At 51.8% G+C, this 17,785-nt stretch overlaps 1 protein-coding gene across 1 annotated transcript in view; it reads right to left on the reverse strand.

Annotated features, from left to right (window-relative positions):
• The window catches only part of SGSM1 (small G protein signaling modulator 1), a 49,609-nt gene that overhangs the window by 13,576 nt on the left and 18,248 nt on the right, over positions 1 to 17,785 (reverse strand). The window contains exons 4-18 of the mRNA XM_075041146.1: positions 13,585 to 13,747; positions 12,601 to 12,753; positions 11,967 to 12,034; positions 11,296 to 11,441; positions 10,695 to 10,826; positions 10,001 to 10,125; positions 7,912 to 7,979; positions 7,306 to 7,469; positions 6,647 to 6,776; positions 4,811 to 4,990; positions 3,585 to 3,723; positions 3,135 to 3,199; positions 2,589 to 2,734; positions 1,821 to 1,949; positions 1,149 to 1,331 (exon numbers count right to left, since the gene is read on the reverse strand). Coding sequence (XP_074897247.1) covers positions 1,149 to 1,331; positions 1,821 to 1,949; positions 2,589 to 2,734; positions 3,135 to 3,199; positions 3,585 to 3,723; positions 4,811 to 4,990; positions 6,647 to 6,776; positions 7,306 to 7,469; positions 7,912 to 7,979; positions 10,001 to 10,125; positions 10,695 to 10,826; positions 11,296 to 11,441; positions 11,967 to 12,034; positions 12,601 to 12,753; positions 13,585 to 13,747 — 1,991 coding nt within the window. The remainder of the gene's footprint in view (positions 1 to 1,148; positions 1,332 to 1,820; positions 1,950 to 2,588; positions 2,735 to 3,134; positions 3,200 to 3,584; positions 3,724 to 4,810; positions 4,991 to 6,646; positions 6,777 to 7,305; positions 7,470 to 7,911; positions 7,980 to 10,000; positions 10,126 to 10,694; positions 10,827 to 11,295; positions 11,442 to 11,966; positions 12,035 to 12,600; positions 12,754 to 13,584; positions 13,748 to 17,785) is intronic.

Below are 17,785 nucleotides of genomic sequence, written 5' to 3' on the forward strand. Positions count from 1 at the left end.
ATGAAGTCTCCAGTGCTGCACCTACCAGCTCTTTTCGGTTTGGCCTCTGTTCACCACTGGTGCGGCAGCATGAGGTCAGATAACCCAGCACCGCTCGCTCTGCCGTGCTGTTCTCCAAGGACAAAACCCACACAGAAACACTCCCTGAACTCTGTTCCCAGGACTGCCTTTCCTTTACCAGGCTTTTCCCTCCACACCCTTTGGTTTGGGCTGTGGATCTAACTCCTCACTGCACTGCTAAAAGCCAGTCCTGTGGAGCTGTGTGCCAGGGCCCAGCTCTGTCCCAGATCTGTCCCACGACGGTACGGTGTACCGAGGCTGCCCCGAGCCCTGGAGGCTCCTTCACAGCCAGTCCTAGAGCCACCCCGCTCCTCCTGCCCACAGGCAGCGGCCCAGGCTGCTTCTGTGCTGAGCAGCTGATGGAAGAGGGAGCCAAGCCACCAACTGACCTGTTTCACAGCCCCTCAGTGCCAGAAACATGGTCCTCCTCCCTCCCCCTACTTCAACACTGACTTCCATGGAGCTAATCCTGATGTGCACCAGTTTGTACCTGAGTGCAAACCAGGAAGCGAATATTTCTTGTTCTCCAGAAATACCCACAAGGAAAATTTCACAAGACTGGTGAGAGCGCCTTGGTTTGGACACACAGCTCCACAAATGAATTCTGGCATCCTGGCTGACCCACTGCCCTCTGCCAGGACCCCCTGCCCTCTCCCAGCTGCCCCTAGCTTTCAGGCCCTCTGTGCCCAGCACCCCTACCCGGGGTCAGAGATGCAGAGCTGTTCAGTGCCACTGCGGATACTGTGGCTGCAAGAACCAAAGCCAGTTTGTTAGACCTCCAATACATCACTCAGGCTGCAGACCAAAACCTCTCGGTCAGTGCAGTACCACACAGTATGGAAACTGGGGTTGTACTGCAGGAGATGCCTGCTCCCAATTTCTAAACATTCTGGAAGACCAGACAAAAGAAAACAGGTAAGAAAGCTCCAGTCCTAACTTGCACAGATTACAGTGAGCAACGAGGCACAGAGGCAGGCAGACGTCAGGGAAGGAGGGTGAGCAAGAGCTGTGTCTCCATCCCTCCCTGTAGCACAGGCCAACACGGAGTCGAGCTGGGCATAGCCCTCCCCGAAACCCCCCACCCTCACCTCACTGCTGATCGTCGAGTCCCTGTGCATCATTCTCTGAATGTGGGAATCCAGACTGGCCCCGGAGGAGCATTTGGCCAGAGCTGCTGCGTGTGACTCCTTCTCCCGCTGCCGGACGATGGCCTCGCAGCCCAGCCACTCCGCCATGGTGTGCTCATAGCAGGTGCGGATCTGGTCGTCAGCCTGCAGCGTTTAAGAGACAGAGGGTCTTTGAACGGCTGTCCCCTGAAGAGCCCAGAAACCAGCACGTCCTGCATCCCCCAAACAGCCCTGCACAGAGAAATGCATGCTCGTATTAACTCTGGCTAGATGGGACATAAAGTCACCCATCTCCTACACAGTGCCAGCCAGAGCCTGACTCACAAAACCTTGCAAAAATTAGGACATAAAAATGACCATCCATCTCCTGCCTGCCTTGCAGAGGTGTGCAGGGCACTGAACATAAGCAGCCAGCAGCTGCACAGGGGAGCATTGAGCTTGGTCCTATCAATTCCTGCTTATCTGAGTCTTTCTCCCACCTCCTATCTACAGCCGCAGTACAAAGGGGACACAACACCCAGTAGGGTTCACGGGGTGGACTCCGGCTGGCATAGACACTTTAAGCTGTGAAATATCCAGGGCACATCAATGCAATACAGCAGGCTGCTGAGCTGGCAGCATGTCCATACCAACCTCCTTCCTTTCTGCCTCCGTCATCCCAAACTGATAATGGCCCAAAAGGAAGGGCCAGACAGTCTTCCTGATCTCGTGCTGGATCCCACCGTAGTAGATCAGCCGCAGCAGCTCCTGGTCCTCGTAACTCTGTGGGAATAGCTCTAAGTCAGCACACAGACGCAGCCAGGACCACAGCCCATCAGCTGGCAGATGCAAGGGCAACCCCAGCTCAGCCATGCTGCCTTTCAGCACCCAGAGTGCTGCCCAGATGCTGACCACCCTCAAACTCGCTGCCTATTCATTGCAGATGCTCTCTCAGATCTCCACTTGGGCTTAAGCGCAGCCAGAGGCCCCTGCGGATGGACATTTTGGGAAACACTGGCTCACCACAGCCAGAAATTGGCCCAAAGTCACTCAAGGTCACTGCTGTGCCTCTGAGCCCTGGCAGCACGTCAGGACTACAGCACTCAGTGGTCACAGCTCTCCAGCTATTCTGCTGTAACAGCATGCTGGGACCCCCCTCAAGACCACAGTACTCAGGGTGACAGACACTGCTGCAGTCAGGCTCTGAACAGAAGCGTGCTAAAAGGAGCAGCCTTCATTCCCCAGCTTCCACATGTCAAGGATTAGGAGCCCCAGGCTATGTGCAGCCTGGGGCAGGCTGTGTGACTTCTCAGTGAACTTTTCAATTTGCTTTACCTTACCATGCTATGACCACTTAAGTGACGCTGCCCTGGACATCTCAAGCCCACCACAACTGGCATAACCGAAGGGTCTTGGCCCTACCGTGCTGTCCTGCAGGTATCTCTGCCATATGTCCACAGTCAGTCCTGAGCTGGCATTGCAGGGCACATCAGGAGACACGATGTTGTGGTGAACCAGTGCAGACAGGTGGGTTCGCACCGTGGAGAGGTGTCTGCAATAGGCCAGCCCTGCATCAGGCAGAAGCAAACATTCAGCCAAGGAACTCAGGGAGCCATGAGGATGAAGTGCGGGAGAAAGCTCTGGTGAATCTGGTCCCTGAAGGAGACCCTCTGAAGCCACATCCAGCCTAAGCAGCAAAGCAGGGAGTCTACTGGGACGACAGGTCAGTATCTCATCCTGTTGTACCACCAGCACTGCTGCTCGCTGGGCTTGAAGTCCAAGGATCAGAGTTCAGATGTTTGCTCCCAATCCTGAGCACGTGTAAATAGGGCCCTGCATGCAACAGACTGGTCCCAGTACCCTTGGCCACTGCCCTACTGCCTCAGCACCACTCCTAGCCCAGAGCCCAGAACCTTATCCCTTGCCCATCACACATCTCAAGGCATCACGGATGTGACAAGTACTCACAGCCATAGAAGGCCCGGGAGAGGATTTGGTACTTCATATTGTCACACAGTAGCTTCAGCGGAGCTCTGCCAATAAAAACATATTGGATGTGAGGAGAGGAAATGCTCCAACGCATTCCCTCAGCCCCTGCTTTGATGTGACTGTGCCAGCTTTGCCTTCAGAGGTGCACCATGGGACCTCTGCTCAGCTTAAGAGCAGCAATTCTTGCTGCCAGGACGTGGCCACAGAGCAGCTGAGATGTCCCAGATGAGGGGACAAGCCTCACTTCAGCCTGAACACATCCCACTGGCACCTGCAAATGGTCCTTAGACAACCGAGCTGAGTGTGAGGCTGGAGACATCACTTGCACCATAATTGCTCTAGCTGAACCATTCAGCTGGACTTTCACTTGTAACCTTTGTTTTATTTTACCTGTGTTTCTCAAAGCAAGCAGCAGTAGAGCCGTCATACCTTTCGTGGCTGCAGCCATTGGATGGCCCACCGTCAGAGGAGCCACTCTGAGAGCAGGAGGAGCAGGAGGACTTGCGAGTGCTGGGTTGCCACATGGGAGGCAGACCAGCACCCGGTGTGTCCATCAGGTCCTGGGGCACTGTAAGAGGGCAGAGAGAGGAGCATCAGCTACTGTCTGGCACTGCCCCTGGACTCAACAGAGATGAGAGCTTTGATTAGCAAATGCAGCATCCCACATTCTTCCCAAGGAGACTCCAGCAACCAGGGAGGACCCACACCAGGTAATCACAGCACCAGCACTGGTGAGCTCAGAAGAAAGGAAAGGAAACAAAAGAGCATTGATGAGAGAGAGTGAAAGAAAACCATCTGCTAATTAACTACGGTGCCTTCAGCAAGCTAATCTTCAACTGCTGCGTGCCAACCAATGCAGAAAACAAAAGCCCAATCCAGAGAGACTCGAGAAAAGGGGCTGCAGCAGACTGTCAGACAGATGAGAAAAAACATGACTGAAATCAACCGTTGCTCCAGGAAGAGTGGATCACCGGAAGGAAAAAGCCCCCATCTCTCCAACATAAGGATCCCAGCCAAGATTCAGGGAAAGAAGGGAGCATCCAAATCACAAGACAGGAGATAAAGACTGATGAAAAGATTGAGAGGGACAGCAGGAGCAAGTAGCTCTTCATGTTGTCACTTGCTAAATCCCTGCTTAAACTCGGAAGTGTTACTGCAACGGCCTCAGATCCTGCTCAGGTGCCGCCCCGCAAACTGGCCAGGCGCAGGGCCAGTGCAAGGGGAATGTGCAGCCCCGAGAGCCGAGCAGCCCCCACGCTGAGCAGCTTGGCTGCTGCCTGGCCTGGAATGGCCCCTGCCCTTCAGTCTTGGACATCCCTAGGAAAAGGCCATGATGATGAAGGTGAACTGCGGGATACAGAAAAAGATTAATGGAGAATAATTCTATCTGCTCCTCCCTGGAAATTAAATCGTAGTAGAAATTCAAGCTTCCAGCTGGGAGCAGGCTTCCTCACTTGCCCTTGGTCTCACTGACTCTCCCTGCTTGTGATATTGATACTAGCAAGAAAAATGTTGAAATATTCCTATTTCCCTCATATTGAGCAGGTGCTGACGGGTCAGTGACAGTCAGCAGTGACAGGGGACACCTCTGCAGGAATTGTCAAGTGACAACACAGGCAAGCAGCAGAACCAGACACAAACGACAGCTGCATTACACCGATGCTGAGTGGCCCCCAGAGCGGCAAGGGGAGGTCGGGACGTGATGGGGAGGCTCGGAAACCATTTAGGAATCACCACCATCTTGCTTGCAGCTGGAGTCCTCACGATCTTCCCTCTCATAGCAGTGATGGAGATCACAGACACAAGGAATGGATGAAAATTACTGTTAATGGTAACTAGAGACACAGAGAGAGGACAAGGGCACAAATGAAAAGGGAGAAAGAAAGAATCTGTAGAGAAGAAAGAACTGACGCAGTTCAGCCCCCCTCTGGGCAGGTCCACAGGAACCGCACAGACTTTGATGATGCCAGCTGAGGAGATTGCAGCAATTCATTTCACAGAAAATTTGGCCCCCAGCATGGAATTTTAAGGGGTAGATCAAAAGGAAGCTACAGAAAGGAGCATCTCTACCTGCTGTTTTAGCCTCAATCAGATTTTTATCTGACTCACTGAATTGTGTTAGTCAGCTAAAGGCAGGAAGAACTAAGTATAATCTTAACGGATGTTATGAAGGAGTCACAGGAGATGTGATTGCCCCCTTCTAGCCTCAAGAATATAGGAACAAGTTTGATCAAATTTCATAGCTTTTTAAAAGCACTCCATGAGTCTTCTATTACACCCTTGGGTTTCCCCCTTATCATAGAATCATACAATGGTGTGGGTTGGAAGGGGCCTTAAAGATCATCTAGTTCCAACCCCCCTGTCATGGGCAGGGACACCTTCTACTAGACCAGGTTGCTCAAAGCCCCATCCAACCTGGCCTTGAATACTTCCAGGGATGGGGCATCCACATCCTCTCTGGGCAACCTGTTCCAGTGCCTCACCACCCTCACAGTAAGGAATTTTTTCCTAATATCTTATCGAAATCTACCCTCTTTCAGTTTAGAACCATTACCCCTTGTCCTATCACTACATGCTGTTATAAAAAGTCCCTCTCTGGCCTTCCTGTAGGCCCCCTTTAAGTACTGGAAGGCTGCTCTAAGGTCTGCCCGGAGCCTTCTCTTCTCCAGGCTGAACAACCCCAACTCTCTCAGTCTGTCTTCACGGGAGAGGTGCTCCAGCCCTCTGATCATCTTCGTGGCCCTCCCCTGAAGCTGCTCGAGCAGGTCCATGTCTTTCTTATGTTGGGGGCCCCAGAGCCAAACACAGTACTCCAGGTCATCTACAATGTTCCCAGATGTCAAAAAAATTGTTCTTAGTATCCCACAGAAGAGTGAGGACAAACATACAGTGACTTCAGCCAAGCACATTGTTCAGAGAATTCACAACCAGGCATTAAGAGAGATTTCTGGTTTGGTGAATCCATCAGCATCCTCTCCTTTGCCCTGTGAGCTAGGGAGCAAAGACACATGGGTCAAGCCTGGCAGTACACAAAGAAGGGTGCAGTAACCTCTTCTTTGTGCTGCAGAAGCAATGCTGAAGGAACATAGCTGGATTTAATGCAGCACTTGCTGAGTTGGCCTGGTGACAGCAAGAGAAGAATCAGTCCTGGAAGCTTGTGATGGTGAGAAGTGACCCCTAAGGAATGCGACCAAAGTGAACCTTACTACTGAAATTATGCACAAGAATTTTTTTTCCAACCATTAAGGCAGTCGTGGCCTGTTGTGCAGCTGCAGAAATGAAGGACTCAGTAGCTAGTGAAAGGTTAAACAAAACAAAAAACTCCAACCCACACATGACATTGAATAAAAGGCAGTACTGTTACAAGCAAAGCCCATTTCTCTGGAACCATTTCCCGGTGCGAATTGCCATATCCCTGTCAAGGCTATGTCCCTGGCTGCTCATACACCCCGTGATAACCCACCTGAAACACTCTCTGCCAACGCACTCACCAAATTCAGATTGCGTCCCTGGGTAGATTATTCTGAAAACGTAATCTGTGGCTTCATCATCTTCCTTGTCGGATGCAGACTCGGAGGAGCCCTGGGGACTTCGCTTCCTCAGCTTGGGAAACACCTTCCCCTAGGTGAACAAAACCTGCTCTTCACAAGCCACCCCACGCCTGACCACACAGGCCAGCGTGGTCGCTGCCTCGCTTGCCAAACTCCTGCCTAACAAGAACAGGCGCTTCCTCAGCCCAGAAGACGTTTGCACGTTCCCTGTGCTGGAGCAGCCGTTGGATTAAGCTTTCAATTACGTGGTGAATATATAACCCTGTTTGTGCACAGGGTATGTATAACCCATGCAGCACAGCCAGGTCCATGAGAACCAAACCTGCCTCATGGCCAGCACTCCCATACCACCTCCCTCCTGATTTGGCCAGAATGGTCTGTTTAGCTGGTCAAGGCCACAAGCTAAACCAAGCTGCCATGTTTCAAGCCCATCTTGGTTGTTAGTTTAGGGAGGAGGATTGTTTAAAATACAGCATCCACTAACGTCAGGCAGAAGAGTCCTCCCCATCGGCTCTGCTCTGAGATACTCCACAAGGGAACACCTGCAAGAACCCACAGTGCTGTGGGCTCAGGAACAAGCCCAAGCTTGAGGTGCTTACCTTTCCCCGCTGAGACCAGAGGGGTGGATCCAGCTGCCCATGGGGCAGGAGGCCATTCTCCAGGCAGGACAGGAACTGGAGTAAGTGCCCTCCTCTGGGGAACCGCAGCGGGGGTCTCTGAATCCCATCCTGGCTCACCAAGACAACAGTTCCACCACTGTCTACTATTAGCAATAGTGACAACAGAGACAAGACACAGACATGAACGTGGGAAACATTACCAGTCAAAAATGCAGAGGGCAGGAAAGGAAACTCAGGGAATTGTCTTTCTGGTATAGAAAAAAAAAAAAAAACTTTTTTCCTTGTTTGGGTTCTTCTCTAAGTCCATTACAAGTCTGGGGCTCTGGAGAAGGTTTGCCTGGGAGATCACACCCTTGAAAACCACAGAGCATTGCTCTGCAGGGAGCACTCCCCAGCCAAGCACTACAGCCAGGAGTTGGTTTAAAGGTTTTCCTAGAAGGACTTACATAGTAGTGACCACCCAGAGCTCTGGACATCTGCCCTAGAGCTGAATCAGAACATCCCCATAGGGACACTCCCCAAAGATGTAATGAAGCAAACGTCAGGGTGATAACACCCTCCAGCAGCCTCCCACTCTGGCCTTACCTTGCTGGTGACAGTGCAAATACACGATCTCCTCCAGGCGAATAGTCATGGCATAGTCCCAGTACACACTGGAACAGAGAAAGAGAGGAAGTCATGAGCTTCAGGGATGCAAAAGGCTCTGCTTCTATTCACATCAGCTCCAGATCCTGCCTCCAGCTATCCTGGCACCAGGGGAAGCTACAGAAAGGATGAGGTCCCAGCAGCAGTGCAACTGCCATGAAGCCGGCCTAAGCAAGTGACAACATCCCTCCAGAACCAGTAACTGTCCCAGCCACTACAGCTCAATCAGGGCAAGTCCAGTCCCACCTGCCCCGGGCTGTTTCTCTGTCCTCACATTGTTCCCAGATACGGACAATGTGCCCATGGATCCTGGCAATTGCCAGGGATGTGGAGCCCTGCAGAGCTGAGCACTCGCCTCTGGGCACCATGGAAAGGACTCCCTGCCCTGCTGCAGTGCTAGGAGAACACCATGAACCTGGTAGGAGCAGCCCCGGAGCTCCAAGGGAACACACAGTGCAGTCCAAGCCTGGGCTGCTGCTCTGCCGAGCTCCTGTCCCCAAGGGAGGGGGAAATAAACCCTCGTAACTTGTGGGTTTTTTCAAAGCTGAAAATAGATTTAGTCTCAGTTGCTTCTGTTTGAGAACTGTGCTCCCTTAGCAACAGCACCTCAAGGTGACTGAGCAAATCTAGAAAATGCTGGAGAGCTTCTGGTCACCAGGCAGGGCAGAAGGCCAGAGAGATGCCAGGAGGAAGTCAGGGAAGGGGGTGTCTCCAGGAGACATGTGGTCTCACGCAGGGTTTCCTTTCTGTGGAGAGCCTAGCAAAAGCACTGCTCTCTGAGGTTGTCAGCATTTAATAACATCCTACTTCTTTTCAACAAAGTGAATTTCCAGATTTTGAGCAGCATTATCTGCCACTTCACAAAAATAGCACTTAAAATAAAGGCCTGATAAAATGGCTCACGAAGACAGTTAAGGACGGGAAGGGGTGCGTGAGAGTCATTCCTTGAAGATTCATACTTATTTTGCCATCTGACTCCTCTCTTCCTTGGTCACATCTTGACACTGGGAAGTTTTAGAGCTTAGGCTGATGCCCAAGTCAAGAACTCAGAAAAGTAGTGTAGAGATGAAAATAGCATTTTAGGGGGAGGGTATCAGGCATAATGGAATGGCCCAAGGGCCAAGAAGAAAGGAGATAAAAAGAAAACAGGTGAACAAACCCCCAAAAACTACAACTGCAAATAAACAAAACTGAGAACAAGTTTTGCTGAAGAAGATCTTTACCCTAGGTCAAAAAATCAGTGTCCTAAACACTCCAGCTTTCCTGAAGCGTTAGCTGGTGGAAAAGGATTTTGTTTGCTTTGTTTAATTTCTCAGGCAAATTGGGACCTGGCATGATTCTGTAGTTTGTTAAAAGGATTGCAGCTATCAAGAGAAATGCCAGCAGTCCATAAGGCAATCCCAGGCAAAAGGGCATGGCAATACACCTTGTCAAGCAAACTAAGCAGACTTCAGGCCGCCTAGAGGAACAAGCTCCAGGGACTCTGTTAAATCCAAGGGACTTTGAATACCTGCGTGCAAGGTCAGCTGCAGACTGCACCGAAACAGCACTACAAAATGGCACACACTCTGTTATACAGGTATGATTATCTGGGAACTGCTCATGTTTCCCCTCTCTGCCAATACTCTTCCCGTGTTTATGAGCTTCTCAGTTCCCCAGATTAAAATAATCACAATAAACCTGAAAGCACTGTGTAGGGTGTAGAGAGGGCATTCTCCTGAGAAAATCCCTGAGGGCAATAAATGAAACCACTCTGCATCTTTCAGAACAAGCACCCCCCCAGTTCCTTTGCTGAACACTTCCCAGCAGAGATGGGCAATAGCACAGCATCTCACACCATCTCCTGCAGCCCACCTCTCCCACCACCTCAGGCCTCCTTCCCCAACCCTTCCCCTGTTACTGACTCCAGGATGATTGTTTTGCTCTGCAGTCACTTGCTGATGGCCTTGGACACCAGATCCAAACTCTGAACAAGAGGAACATTTGCCTCCCCTCTGCCCCATGCTAGGGCACACTCGGAGCCAGTCACCTCCTCTCGTAGTCCAGATCGCCCACAGAGCCGTTCATCAGCTGGTTGGGAGTCCACTTCAGTGCCATGATGTCAGCAGTCTGGTGAAGGGACAGATATCCCGGGATCGCCTCCATGTCATCTCGCTTGAGAAGAGAAACACAGAGAGAGAGAGAGATGGTGAGAGCAGGCTGGAAGACACCAGAAGCATGAAGCACCACCTCAGGCTACCCGAGGCTGAGCCATGCCCTGGAGCACAGTCCCGGACCGTAACACAGCCCTGCCTGCTGCCCCTGAGCCCATCCACTCAACAACGGTGAGAAACCCACAGTAGCCCTGCAAAACCTCCCAGCAGAGACAACAGGACACCTCACCAGCTTGGAGAAGGGCAGAGAGCAGCTGCCCAGCTGAGGCAAACTTAACAGCTCCACCTAAGCAGTTTGCGCTTCATTTATTTGACTACAGTAAGCAGGAAGGGACAGAAGGAGGCGTTTTGTGGCCTCTGGTCAAGAGAGGGCAGGGAGAGGAGCCTGTTTCTACTCAGGCAGAAGCAGAGCTCTTCCATTCCACTGGGAGGATCCATACCACCAGTCACTGCCTTCCCAGATTAAAAATGAGCCTGTGCTTTTCTCCATCAAAGAGCAACCTGGGACAGAATTACCCAGCAGGGAGCAGAGCTGCATTTTAAAGCCCAGATGCCCCAGCAGGTACTTACTGGCTGCACCAGGACATTGTTCTTGCCATAGAGGAGCGTGGCTCTGGAATTCTGGTGCAGCGACTCCACGTAGTCCCTGGCAGACAGCGATGGCCGGTCATCCATACTCCCACTTGAATGCCTTTTCTGAATCTGGAAGAGATCCACCTACAAACGTGAGGTGAGCACAGATGCCTCTTGCTTTCAAAAAGCTTCTCTTGAAAGCTCATTCCCTCCTCACTTATACACTTAAGAAAGTCACTACTAGAAATCTTTCCCCCTGTGCTCTCTAAGAGGATTCCTGGCTCTGGCCAAGCTCGATTCTGTACTTAGAAAAGTCCCAGGAGTGTGCTTTGTTTGCAATAAACAGGGCAGACTTCAGCTGCCTTTGCTTTTCTTTCACACATAAAGTTCTCAAAAGGCAGAGACCCCACGACGCAGTGCCGCACTGGTCCAGCAGTCTCCCCAGCCCTTGTTCCCAGCATTTCTGGCTTGAAGACTTCAAGTAACTGCACTTTTCAAGCAGATGGAGCCTCAAGCCCTGGTGAGCGCTGCCTGTGCGCCCCAGGAGGAGCACTGTGAGGGGCTGTCACACTCCCAGCCTGGTCGTCCCCCTACTCACGCAGAGCGCCGGGCGCTTGGTGGGCGAGTCCTGGCGACAGTGCGAGCTGTGGATCCGGTGCCTCTGAACGAGCTCGTCAGCTGAGGGGTCTGTCCAGAAGTGGTCAGCAGTCTTCATCTTTGTGTATTCTAGTGCACAGGGCCCCACTGCGCAGAGAAGAAAATCGTAAACACAAGGAAGTCATCGGAGTTGTTCCAATGACTGTAGTCACCTCTCAGATCCCCAGAGCCCAGCACCTCAGAGCAGGGGTGGTAGGACAGCAGGCAGCAAGCACCAGGCTCACCACGTATTGCTGCATTGTGTAACAGCAGCAAATAATTCAGAGGGGTCAGCTGGCCCTGGCAGTGAGCGATAACACACTGCCTGCGTGGTCACGTCCATACCGAGCCCTGCGTTGCAGCACTGCACTGCTTCCCAGATCCTGGCTTCAGCCCTGGTTTATGCCCATCAGCATTATTGAAGCCTGTGCAAGGAAAGGAAACCCTCAAGCTCAGCCTTGCAACTGTCCACCTGTATGCACTGCTCAGCAGCCACAGGGCTACCTGTCCAGGATTATTAAGTTTTCTGAAGTTCTTACTAGGAAACAACTGCACTTCACATCCCGGATCACAGAACTGGGAACACAGGTTTGGAAAGCAAGCTATCAAAGTAGGGTAAGAGGAAAGTGTTACCCAATAAGGATGCAAGAATTGGCCCATCCACAGGATCCATCAGGAGAGCTTCTTTCTCATAGTACTTACTAGAAAAAAAATAAAAGAAAGCAGAATGCTGTAGCATTTCAATCCCTTGGGACTACAAAATGATAGAGACAGTATTTTAAATCACTGTAATGCCCTTCTCTATCGCTCCTTGATGGTGAAAGGGCAAGAAGCCCTTAACAGGCTGTTTCTGCTAGTCGTGAAATTCCTGGGGAATTGATGCCCTCCTGCAGCACACTGCAAGCATCACCATCTCCTAACAAAGCATCCCCAGGACTGTAGATGACACCTTACCAGGACAGGACACCTCAGCATGCGGTTTCCAGAAGTCAAGGGCAAGGACAATGCAGTCCCTGACAACCCAGCCGTCAGCAGAGCAAGTGTGGCCTGTCTTTATTTTAGGGAGTGTATGGTGGCCACCAGCAGCAGGGAATCAGTCAGAGTCCCTGTGATAGGCACAGAGTGACATAGCTGGCCTGTCCCATGCAGGGACTTCTCTGGCCCACTTGGACACAGCTCAGCTAGGAACACCTCCAGCACCTTCGAAAGGGGCAGATGCTGGCAGTGAGTTGGGACAGGCAAATGGTTGGCCTGTGCCAGCACTCACCTGCTGTTTTCTACCAAGTAATGCACGATTTTATCCAAGACCTTTTCAAAGAGGGCTGTGCGGATCCAGAGGTGCTTGATGGCTTGAGGAGACAGGTTGGGCAGCTTCGGCATCTTACGCACATTCTCCGGGATGCCCTGGACTTGATTTCGTCTTTAGAGGTACAAGGCAAAAGACAACAACAACATCACTGCCTCATCACTGAGCACTGCAGGAGCCTAGGGCACTCATGGCACCTTGTGGGGCCATGAGGCCAGGGTTTCAGTGGTGCTGACTGGTGGCTGGGGAATGCACAGGGAACCGCATGGGGGCAGGGCTCTGGAGACTGCTGCCTTCGTGTGTTCCATCCCCTACTCCAGAAGGCACACATTTACATTTGAAAAATTAATTCACTAAATCAGTTTCCCACTGTAAAGGCACCCTAAAACAAGCCTCTGCCTCAGCAGTCCTCCAACCCACACACCTTTTCCACTGGTGCCTGAGGACAGCAGTTCACAAGCAAAGCAGCTTATCTTAGGACAACATAAAGATTCCTGCCCCCAGGTAGCTGCTCCATCCATCTCCCTGGTTCCTCTCCAAGGATGAGTAAGCCACTCTCAAACGGGCATTGAATTAATGCAGGTTCAAGCCCTGCACATTGAGGCAGACCAAGTTTGGTTCCAGTCGGCTTAGTGCACTGGTCCATAAACTGTGACAGTTCAGGAGCAAACATGCTTAGCTGTCCCTGAAGCATGAGACAAGGGGCAGAGGAAGTAAGAACTTGTCCATCCTAGCTTAAACCACAATTGCGACTCACAGTCTCCTAGAAAAGCAACCAGTTCAGTCAAGATATCAAAATCCCAGGACAGGACTCTGCTCCACTGAAAAAGCAATTCCTTCTGTAGAGGCTCAAGCTGGGCATTGCGATCCACAGCCATACCCAAACTACAGACCCACACCAAAACATGAGTGACCTGTGAGATAATAGCAATGCTGGTGCCTTACGCATTCTCAATGAGCTGCTCCAGGTCTTGCACTTTCTTGCAAAGCTCCTCTGCCAGAGGAAAGCTCTTTCCCACCTTCATAAACAGAGCTGCTATCTTGTTGCTGCGCAAGAATCCTGCTGCCCTCCGCTTCAAACCGTACAACACACAGGCTTCCACAGCAGCTGCAACAAAGCAAAGCTGTTACTGAAGCAGCAGGCGAACTCGGAGCTCACATCACAACAGACGGTCTTCTGCTGCATCCATGGCCTGACTCCACATCAGAAATGCTTCCCAAGAGGAAACCAGCGCCATGTTCTACTTCTGCCTAGGCAGAGAGATTAGGGAACAGAGATGTCTTTTGACCCAAAGCAGCAGACAGTGGTACAGCTTTTCTGACTGCAGAGTCATCAGTTCTGCTGACTGTATAGAGGTACAATATTAGTTTTGCAAAACAGAAGAAAAACTGAGGCTGGTGAAGTCTATTAGAAGTTCAGCTAATCTGAACAAAACGACTAGCTTGATGGAAGTAAACATGAACTGTGGGTGTGCCAAGATGTAAGAACTTCAAAGGAAAGTTAACTTGAGCCTGCTAAGTAGATCCAGGGTCTCCCTGAAATCACCTGAGAGGGACCGGTCAGGGAGACTAAATTGTCTTGGACTGACTTCTCTGAACAACTGACAGCCTAAAGAGACATTACTAGACTGGTGATAAAATGGGAACATGCAGCTTTCGGACCACAGAGATGGTACCTCTGTGCCACCAACAATGAGCAGTCTGCGCTGACGTGCCAAGCTAGCAGCCTGGATTAGGATTTATCAGGGCGCTTTGCTCATTCATAAAAACAGAGCGGGAGAAAGGACTTGGACCTCTTTGCTCACAGCCCTTTGTTCTGAAAGTGCCAGGATCCAGCTCCACTACATGATACCCTGAATGCAAACAAATCGATGCTAACGCAGGGAAATCTCAGCATGCATGGAGGTTGCATCCTGCTTCCAGGTCTGTGCCAGCACGATCGCTGTTAGCAGAGCGGTGATTTTCCCAGCAGAGTAGTGACCAGCTCATGGCGTGGCAGTAATCGTATGGATCAGGAGCTGCCAACAGCCTGCTCATACAGAGTCACTCAGGTTAAGCCTGTGGGAGTAAGCAGTTTATCTGTAGTTTAACAGCTTGGAGCTAAGTGTGGCTGTACACCGCACAGTGATGCATCTGGCTCTGCTCCCTTGGTTAAAGGGGCCTGAAACCATTTCAGGTGACCAGACTGTCTACGGGGCCAGCAGCCCCAGACAAGCCTGGGACAGAGAGCAGGCTTCTGCAGTGTCATTGGGGAGGGCACTGCCAACAGCACACCAGACCTGGGATCCCTCTGCAAGCTCAGCACACGAGTCCCTCTCCTTTCTCTCCAGTGTGCTGATCAGTCCAGCCACCATCATTAACCAATGGGCTAGATGGAAGGATGGGATGTAAAACTTCTCAGACAATATATTTTAAGACAGAGAACATCCCCACCTGGCCTTCAGGAAAATGTCCTCATCAGACATGCAACAACTAACAAGCAAGTGTGCTGCATCTTCTCCAGGTAGGATAATTGCTTGGCTATGCAGATAAACAGGCTGACATTCTCCTCGCAGGTTTCTTGCAGATCACAGAGAAACCAAACAACTCCCTGAAGTTTTCCCTTCGGCCCAGTCTGAGGGATGGAACAGGCGATTTTGCCCCCTGGCCCCCTGTGCTGGGATGGTACAAGCGAGAAGGAGAAAGCTCAGGAGTGAGAGGCAGGTACACTGAGGACTTCTAAAGCAGCAGAGGAAACGGCGCAATTTTTTCACAAAAAATCTCACTGTCCACGCAAACGTTTTCCTGAAAAACCTAAATGCAACAGAGAACCTGGGGATAAACCACAGGCAATGCCAGCAGCTCAGTCTGGCTTCGGAGACCCTCCCAGCTCGGTGGTGACTCAGTTGGCTCCTGGCAGCTGGTACTCAGCAGTTAAGTCCCCGTGCAAGGCTTCACCTAACTCCCTGCACTGGGCTCTGCCAAAAGGCAGCGTCAGGCACTCGCCAAACCACAGCGAGTGCCCAGAAAGCACCAGCCGCCTGCCCTCTCCTGCCAGGCTCCCTGCCCAGGCACGCAGCAAGCGGGGAGCCAGCTCTGCTGACGATGGGAGACAGAAAGATGTGCACACGTACAGGCTCCACTGGCAATCTGTTTGCCAGAGTCCCCTGGGAGGGAGGGCTTAGGATGGATGTCTAGTGTCAAACACAGACTTATTAAACAGGCTGATCAAAGCACTGGAAAATTACACGGACCCACAGTTCTGCAGGCTATTGATCTGGGTCTGACAACAAGCTTTCTGGCACACTGGCACCCCTCCTTCCCCAGGAACCCGGTGCTGCAGAGCCAGCCGTGCTGAGCCTTCCCTGCAGCGGCCCAGCAGATGCTGATTCGCCTCTCGCTTGGAAAGGCATTTTTTTTCCTACAGCTGAACAACTCTATGGAGACATTTTAAAAGATATTTCGTGCAGACCCATCAACATCAACTCCCAGGGCTGAGAGAGACTCTCATTAGCTCTGCCCTTCTTAGTGCTATGCCCAAGTTCACCACCAAGCAGGCAGGGTGGGTGTGCAGCATCTGAGGTGCTGCGAGACATGTCCTGTGCTAACAGCAGAAAAGCAACACATTTGGGCTAGCCGAGTCCTGCTCACCCAATACCAGCCATTCAGAGCCACTGGATGGATACCTAGTTTTTAAACAAAGCCCTACACAAACCCTCCTGAAGCCCAGACATGCTGCAAATAGCATGGCCCATGCACGATGGCTCTTCCTACCTGTCCCAGAGGATTATTTGCAGCTGCAAAGTAAGACCAGACTGCTTCATGGCTTTGGGACCAAATGCAAGAAGACCCACCCCTCCCTCACACACTCAACTCATCCCACCCCACATCCCTTCATTCATCTGTTCTGTGCTCCAAGGCTGAAATACAAGTGACAGACACAAACAACCCTACCTGCCTGAGACTGCATCCAGTCATGCCCATTTTAGAGTGTCCAGCCATGGAGCAGGCATATCCCAAAAGCTCAGGCAGATCTCCGCTGCTAACCTCCCACAGTGGAGTCAACCCCAGTCAAGTGAGGCCAGGAGCTAGCTGGAGTGGAATTGCAAGCAGAAAAGCCACAGCTTTGTTTTGGGAATGTAAGGTTATGCCAACATACAGCTGAACAAGAAATCACAGCAGCACCTTCAAAACCTGGGGACAAGTACTCCCTCTCCACTGAGACTGAACCGAGGGAGAGATCTCTGTGGGACCACACTGCCCATGCCAGCACTCTACCGATGGAGCTGGACTTCAGCCCCAGTGTCTGCTGCCAGCACTAGGCAGGGCACCATCGCCCTCTCCTCCAACTTGTATTTTTGGGGATTTCACTGTTCTCAAGCAGCCATCTCCAGCTCGTTGCAGCAAGAGCTAGCCTGGCTGGGCTCCAACGCTCACCTGGTACAGCTGGGCACTGGAGCTGCTGGACACGGTGCAAGAGCAGCGCTGGATTTGTGGCACTCCCAGTTCTGCCAGGCCATCAGCTGTCAAATCAATGCATGCTGGCCAACAGCAACTTATCAGGGCCCAGTTTTCCTGCACATGGTAGCAGGAGGCCAGGAAGACAACGAGCCCAAAAAGCCCCTCTGTGACTCACACCCACCCTCACACGCCAGAGAGACAAGTCACGCAAGCAAGCCTGGGGCAGGCAGATGAGGTCTGCCTCTGCTGCCCACCAACACGCCTTAGCAAACAAGGCACCCTCTTCCTCTGCTGGGCCCTGGACTGCCAGACGGTACTGAGCCAGGAGATGACACCCCACCCGGGCAAGCACAGGGCTGTGTGAAGCAGCCCAGCTGAGGGGCCACCGCAGCTCACAGCACCCCGACAGACAACTTCTGTTGGGCACCAGATGCTCGATGTGCCATCGGTTCCACTCTGAATTTCCAGCAGATGAGTGAGAGCACTCATGCTCGCGCAGAAGAGCAGCAGATCGCTTTGCTCACGTCACGGCCAGTGCATCACACCTCCCTGCCAGCTAGGGAGCAGCACACGGGAGAAAACACAGACTGCTGAAAAGCCTCCCAGCATGCTCCAGCAAGATGGAGCAGTCATCAGCATCTGTCCTCAAAACTGTAGCTTGAACCTCTCCAAAACACTACTCCTGCTGGCAAAACCACACCCAAAT

This window comes from Buteo buteo, chromosome 11 (assembly GCF_964188355.1).
Source record: "Buteo buteo chromosome 11, bButBut1.hap1.1, whole genome shotgun sequence".
Taxonomy (NCBI): domain Eukaryota; kingdom Metazoa; phylum Chordata; class Aves; order Accipitriformes; family Accipitridae; genus Buteo; species Buteo buteo.